General features: G+C 49.5%; 1 protein-coding gene across 18 annotated transcripts in view; it reads right to left on the bottom strand.

The window, feature by feature from the left end:
• The window catches only part of Cacna1g (calcium voltage-gated channel subunit alpha1 G), a 67,469-nt gene that overhangs the window by 22,095 nt on the left and 38,068 nt on the right, over positions 1-7,306 (bottom strand). For all 18 annotated transcript variants that reach the window (XM_031354623.1, XM_031354622.1, XM_031354620.1 and 15 more), the window contains 3 exons: positions 3,356-3,787; positions 2,388-2,488; positions 2,152-2,275 (listed from right to left, as the gene is read on the bottom strand). In XM_031354623.1, the coding sequence (XP_031210483.1) occupies positions 2,152-2,275; positions 2,388-2,488; positions 3,356-3,787 (657 nt within the window). The remainder of the gene's footprint in view (positions 1-2,151; positions 2,276-2,387; positions 2,489-3,355; positions 3,788-7,306) is intronic.

A 7,306-nucleotide genomic window follows, 5' to 3' on the forward strand; every position in this document is an offset into this window, starting at 1 on the left:
AGAGAGAGAGAGAGAGAGAGAGAGAGAGATGGTGAGAAGGAGGCCCATCAGTGGGCCAGACCTGCTCTGCATGATATCAAAACAGCTTCAGATATTTGACATAGAGCAAGCTGTTGTTCCCCACCCCCCCCAAGCCACCCCACACTCACAATGTCACCTCTGACCTCACTTGGAAAGTTTTGCCCCAACCCTGAAGAGAAGAATCTCTGCTGTGTGTTGTAGAGGGGATATGTTGCTGTCTGAGTCCCCAGTTCCTTGATTTTTTTTTCTTGAAACTGGAGCAGGATTTAACTTGATCTCCAACCTGCCTGCTGGTTCTACCCAGCTCACTTGCTTCCCTGCTGTGAGCCCCAGAAATGCAGTAGACAGGCTGAGGGACATGGGGACAGACTGTGCCACCTTGGGGACCATATTTATGCTCAGTGTTGGTGACCCAGTGCCCTGGGGCTTATTGGCTGAGGTCATTGCTGAGGGCCGAGGGAGGAGGGCTTGAGGGGTGGCCAGCAGTATCGAACGTGTGTGTGTGTGTGTGTGTGTGTGTGTGTGTGAAGAAGCATGGACAAAGTGGGAGACAGAGAACCTGAGTGGGAAGGTAAAGAGATGATGTCAGGGCAGGTGGGGTGGGCAGCAGGTAGTCATAGGGGGCACACCAGCCCAGGAAGGAGGTCCCCAGTGCTGTCTCTCACCCACCCACCAAGTCCTGGTAGGCAGGCCTCTCCAATTGTTAGGCTTTTTCCAACTTCTCCTGACCTGTCTGGAGCCCACCCTAATGGAAGACAGAAGCCCCAGCAGCTCTGAGATCCAAACAATGAAGGGGAAAGTAAAGAGGGTGGGAGAAACCTCTGGCCACCTTCAAGCAAGTGATACAGAGTGCCAGGAGTGGAAACAGGGCCACCTCTGCCATCCTCCTAGAATCTGAACTGTTATCAGTGGGAGGGGCTCCGATGTCAGGCTGGGAGAGACAGTACCTAGAACCGGTTGGGTCCATCCAAAGAACTGAGGCCCTTGGGAAGCATCTAATACTGAATAATAATGTCTAATCCTAAAACCTCTGGCCTATGCTGTTCTCATGCTGAAAGATTCACAGTCAAGCAGAAGTGACTAACGTTCCTCCTAACCTCCTAGATGCCCCCCCCCAAGCCTAGTTGTTTGTGGGAGGGTCTCAGGGGGCAAAGAGCAGTTACTCCACCCAGCTCTGCATTACCCTTGGTGAGTGCATGAGCGCATGTGCCTGTGTGTGTGCATGCACACGTGTGTGTGTGAGTCTGTGTGTATGTGTCTGTGTGTGTCTGTCTGTCTGTCTGTGTGTGTGTATGTGTCTGTGTGTGTGTGTGTCTGTGTGTGTCTGTGTTTCTGTGTGTGCGTGTCTGTGTCTCTGTGTCTGTGTGTGTGTCTCTCTGTGTGTGTCTGTGTGTGTGTGTGTGTCTGTGTGTGTGCCTGTGTCTGTGTGTGTGTATGTGTCTGTGTGTGTCTGTGTGTACGTGTGTGTCTGTGTGTCTGTGTGTGTCTGTGTGTATATCTGTGTGTCTGTGTGTGTATCTGTGTGTGTGTATGTGTCTGTGTGTGTCTGTGTGTATGTGTCCATGTGTATGTGTGTGCCTGTGTGTGTGTGTCTCTGTGTGTGTGTGTCTGTGGTGTGTGTGTCTGTGTGTGTGTCTGTGTGTGTCTGTGTGTGTGTGTCTGTGGTGTGTGTGTCTGTGTGTGTGTCTGTGTGTGTTTGATGTACCCTGACAATGTACCAATCACAGTGACACTGAGACTCCCGGCCAGAGGCAGGGCAAACAGTACTGTTCAGCTCAGGCAGGATCAACCTTAGGTGTCACCTCATCTCAGAAAGTCTCAGAAGGATATATATGCGGCTAAGAGGGCAATGACAGACCCAGCTGGGATGTTATGTCAGTAGAAGGGAAACTGAGGCAGGAGGGGACACAGAAGGCATCTTAGAGATGGGACAAGAGCAAGGGCTGGGATCCAGGAGACCTAAAGGGAGCTCTGGTTTGCCCCTTTTTGCCTTGTCTGTGATGTGTGACCTTGCACAGACTGGAGACACTTTGAGCCCTCTCACCTCCTTTGCTTGACCTGAGTGCTAACCCAGGAGGAACCTGGCTCTCAGCAGAACTCAACAGAAGTGTTTATATTCTGGTGACTCACAGCGCTGTGGGGGTCAATTTTGGGGCGCTCCATGGCGATGGTGATACAGTTGAGGAAGATGATGACGAGGACCACGTGGTCAAACATCTTGTGGGTGATGATCCGGTGACACAGGAGACGAAACCTGCCCCAGGGATAGAGGTAAAGGCCGGGAAGGAGAGGCTCCCGCAGACTACCCCTGCTCCCTTGCACTAGGACCCCATTTGCCAGCATCCCCAGATAGCAGTATAACAGACCTTGACTGAGGAGGGAAGATATAGGCAGACCAAGAATCCCGCTCTCGGCAACAGGCAGGGAGACGCGCTCTGACCCAGGCTCGTATGCGTTCCCCTTTGCTCTATGAAAGGAACACTGTGGTGTTAGTGAACTGTCCCCTCCTGAGCAGCGTCCTTCCCCAAGCTCAGGGCCAGCCCTCTGCCCTCTTCCTTTCCCTTTAAAGCCACCTCTTGGCTCCCTACAGCCAGCATCTCCCCTCCTTCATCTCCACCCTCTGGCTCTGCATCTCCAGCCTCTTGTCTCTACCCTCCTCTGTGTTCTTCCCATCCAGCCTCCAGCCCAGCTCCCTGCCTTTCTTCCCTTCTCTCCCTGCTGGGTTTGGAAACTGCATCAATAATCAAACATTGTACTCATTACAGCTGTCTGCTCAGATACACCTGGGCAGAGGAGACGAGGACCCTGCTCTTTTGGTAACCCTGCATCCTGTGTCCCCCCCCACCCACCCCCCCCCCCGTCCTTGTGCTCATCTTCAGGGCAAAGGGGGTGGGGGAGGAGGTGGGGGAGGAGTAAGTGGCTGAGGACATGCTGTAAGTCAAGGCTGGTGATGAAGTTCAGATGAGAAGGGGGACAGGGAGGGGAGGGGAGACATCATTTTAGAAAGATGAGTGATGGGTCTTCCTGAGTCACAGGGGGAGGGCCATGAAAGATTCATACACATCTGCCCAAAACCATTCATATCCACCAAGGACAGCAGAGCACAGCCCAGGACACAAGAGCAAGAGCTCGAGGCTCTGCAGGGTGGCAGAGAGAGAGAGAGAGAGAGAGAGAGAGAGAGAGAGAGAGAGAGAGAGAGAGAGAGAGAGAATGGAGAGACAGACTGCTGACAGGACAGCTCTTTTACAACAACTCCCTTATACTGCCGCGTGGCCAAGGCTGCCCTCTCTGAAGATCCAGGGTGAGGGGTCCCAGGTCCCCACGGGAATCTTACCAGGTTGCCCTCATCATCACCGTCATCCCCATCCAGTGGGGGGTCATCAGTCCGAAGGTTGTGAGCCAAACGCCCTGAAGCCGACTTGCCATTACAGTCCTGGTGTTCAGAGGCAGAGCTCCGACCGCTGGCTGTGCGGTGCAGCCCAGGCACCTGCAGGGTGTCAGGCAGGTCAAAGGAACTCTTGGCCTCACGTTCCAGGGAACCCCTGTGGCGATGATCACTGCCTGCTGGGCTGGCCCGGTCCTCTTCTGAGCTTTCCTCCTCATCCTGGCTCTCTTGACCCTCTCCAGACAGCAGCGACCTCCGCTCCCCGCTCGGGCTCCTCCGCTTTAGGCTGGGGGCCCTGCCTAGGCTGTTCCGGCTGGAGCGCCTGCTGGTCCAGCTGCTTGCCGCACTCCAGGGACTGTGTGGGGAGCTGCGGGCACTTGGCTGCAGGGTGAGCAGAGGAGACACGATCTCAGCAGAGGCTGCAAGGACCTTCATTTCTCATGTGTACCCCTATTCTGTGAGCCTCCCTGGGACGGCCTTAAGTGGATGTGTCTGGAATCCAGTGCCTCAGTTAGGATCCGGCTATTGAACTGTGTGGCCAGAGGCCAGTTACTGAGCCTCTCTGAGCCTCCATTTTCTCATCTCTAAAGCAGATCCAGCAATACCATCTGTTCTTCATTTAGCTGGTGAGATAAGTCTTGTTATCACTGACAGGCAATATAAAATAACAAGAAAGAACTCAACTTAATAGCAAGAAAGCCAGTGGTTCTCAACCTGTGTGTTTTGACCCCTTCAGGGGTTGAATGACCCTTTCACAGGGGTCACCTGAAGCCCTAGGAAAACACAGATATTTACATTATGATTCATAACAGTAGCAGGAATACGCTTATGAAGTATCAGTGAGAATAATTTTATGCACGGGGGTCACCTCAACATGAGCTGAATTAAAGGGCTGCAGCATTAGGAAGGCTGAGAACCTCTGAAGAAAGCAATCCAATTTAAAGCGGGGTGTGACGGTGTTAGCCTATGATCCCAGCACTTTGGAGGGAAGCAGAGGCAGGAAGCTAGTATATGAACTTCCATGATTCTCCTGTCTCTGTCTCCCGTCTCACCACAGGAGCCCTGGGATAGTACACAGACAAGTGCTCTCATGCCCAGTTGTGTGTGTGTGTGACAGGTTCAAATTCAGACCCCCATATTTGTGTGGCAAGCGCTTTGCTTACTGAACCATCTCCAAACCCCCGAAATACAACTTAAGCAGTAAGTACTTCACACCTGTTGGAATAACTATTGTCCAAGTCAGTGTGGAAAAAAGAAAACATGTGCACACTGTTGGCGTGAATATAAATTAGTACAGCTACCATGGAAAACTATATGGAGGATATTCAGAAATCCAAAAATAGAATGACCGTCTAATCCAGCATTTCTACTACTAGGTATGCACAGTCAAGGCTTGAAATCAGTATGCAAAAGAAACAGATGTACTCTCACGCTCATTGCATCGCTGTGCACAATAGCAAAGTATCCAGCAACCAAACAGATTTTAAAAATGGGGTTACACAGATGGCTCAGTGGTTAAGAGCATGCAATACTCTTTTAAAGAACCCTAGCTCAGTTCTCAGCATCCGCGTCGGGTGGCTCACAACTGCCTTAACTCTGGTCCCAGGGGGTATATTACATGTTCTTCTGAACTCTTAAGGGCACTGTTCTCTCTCTCTCTCTCTCTCTCTCTCTCTCTCTCTCTCTCTCTCTCCCTCTCTCCCTCTCTCCCTCTCTCCCTCTCTCCCTCTCTCCCTCTCTCCCTCTCTCCCTCTCTCCCTCTTTCCCTCTCTCTCTTTCTTTCTTGCTCTCACTCTCCTCTTTATCACTCCATCTCTCTCTTGCTCTCTCTCAGTCTATATCTCTGTTTCTTTCTCTGTCTTTCTGCGCACGCATGCATGCATATATTTATAAGTAAAAATAGAAATAAGATTTTTTTTTTTAAGAAATAGAACACATGGAATATACACATAGCATTCAGCCTTTAAAAAGAGGAAAACCAGGATAGCTCAGTGGTAAAATCCTTGCCACACAGGTATGACGGCCTGAGTTCAGATAGCCAACACCCATGTACAAAAGCCAGGTATGGTTGTGCATACCTGTAACTCTAGCACTGAGGTCAGGGGTGGAGACAAACATATTGCCCAAGTTTGCCGACAAGCCAGTCTAGACCATCACTAAGCCCCAATTTCAGCCAGAGACCCTGTCTCAAAAGGTAAGGTAATAAACAACAGAGAAAGGCATCCAACACTGACCTCTGGCCTACACATACATACACACACACGCGAACACACACACGTACATGTGGTACATGTGTACATGCACCCACATGTACGCACACACACACACACTCTTAAATACAAATAGTAAAAAATGGCCAGGAAGTGGTGGTGCACACCTTTAATCCCAGCACTTGGGAGGCAGAAACAGGTGGATTTCTGAGTTTGAGGCCAGCCTGGTCTACAGAGTGAGTTCCAGGACAGTCAAAAAACCAACAAAACAAAACAAAACAAAACAAGACAAAACAAAACAACCAAATAGTAAAAAATGCAAAAAGGAAATCCTGTCACTGCCAACAACATAAGTGACCTTAAAGAATGAGTGACCTTGAAGAAAAAGGGAGACTAAATAAAATAAGCCAGGCACAGAGAAACGGGATCCCCCACAACCACATTCTAGAAATGCTGAATGTTTAGAAGAGCTAAATTGTGGCTCATGGAGCTTGGGAGGCTAGGAATGGGGAGCTACTGATCCAAGGGTACAACATGTCAGTCAGAGAACAGGAACACCCCTCTGTTATCCTGGCCGTTACAGATGGCAATGACCTAATGTTATAATGTTGGTGGTGGGGGTGTGTTTTCGGTTTTTGGGGTTTTTTTTGGGGGGGGAGGGGTTGGTTGGTTTTGTTGTTTGGGTTTTTTTGTTTGTTTGGTTGGTTGGTTGTGTTTTTGGTTTTTCAAGACAGGGTTTCTCTGCATAGCCTTGACTATCCTGGAACTCACTCTGTAGACCAGGCTGGCCTCGAACTCAAGAAACCCACTTGCCTCTGCCTCCCTGAATGCTGGGATTAAAGGTGTGTGCCACCACCACCCCACCTAATGTGTTTTTTGAGTTTGCTAACAGAGTAGACTTTAAATGTTATGACATAAAAAAGTACAAGAGGTGCTATATGTGTTAATTAACTTAATAACATCATTCCACATTTGCATGTATCGAATACATTTTACTACATAAATATATACAATAATTTGTCCACTAGAACAAAGTCTTAGCTAGCTGATGTGGTGGTGGTGGTGCACAACTTTAATCCCAGCACTCTGGAGGCAGAGGCAGGTCAAGCCCTGTGACTTCAAGGCCAACCTGGTCTACATAGTGAGTTCCAGTCAGCTAGAGCGACATAGTTAGACTCTGTCTCAGAAAACCAAAATATACGAAGCCTTGGCTCAGGGATGATGTACATCTCTTATCCCAGGACTCTGGGGGAGACTAAGGCAGGAGGATCATGTGTTCAAACCCAGCCTGGGCTATGTAGGGAGACGTTTTCGAAATGCCAAATAGAATATAACAAATTAAAGATAAAGATTAGAAATAAACAGTAATGGAAGGACAGTGCAAACACAGGCTGACACCAGTCTCCCACAGAAGAAGCTGGCTATGTTGGCTCTGCCGTTCATTTCACTCATCTGAGACTGAGGTCCTCATTTCTAAAGTGGACTCAGTGATGGCTTCTTTCGCACAATAGTGGGCAGTAAAGACCAGTTACATTCACCATAGAGCAGAATCTAGGGTCTGATTAAATATGAAGGAGAAGTGTGCCCCCCTACCCCCGCTTTGCAGAAGAGGTCCAGAAAGGCTAAGTCCTGCCCAAGGTCACAAGAGAACAGTACAGGCTGGTTTAGAATGATGCTTTTTTTTTTTTTT

This window comes from Mastomys coucha, unplaced genomic scaffold (genome assembly GCF_008632895.1).
Source record: "Mastomys coucha isolate ucsf_1 unplaced genomic scaffold, UCSF_Mcou_1 pScaffold5, whole genome shotgun sequence".
NCBI classification, from domain to species: Eukaryota; Metazoa; Chordata; class Mammalia; order Rodentia; family Muridae; genus Mastomys; species Mastomys coucha.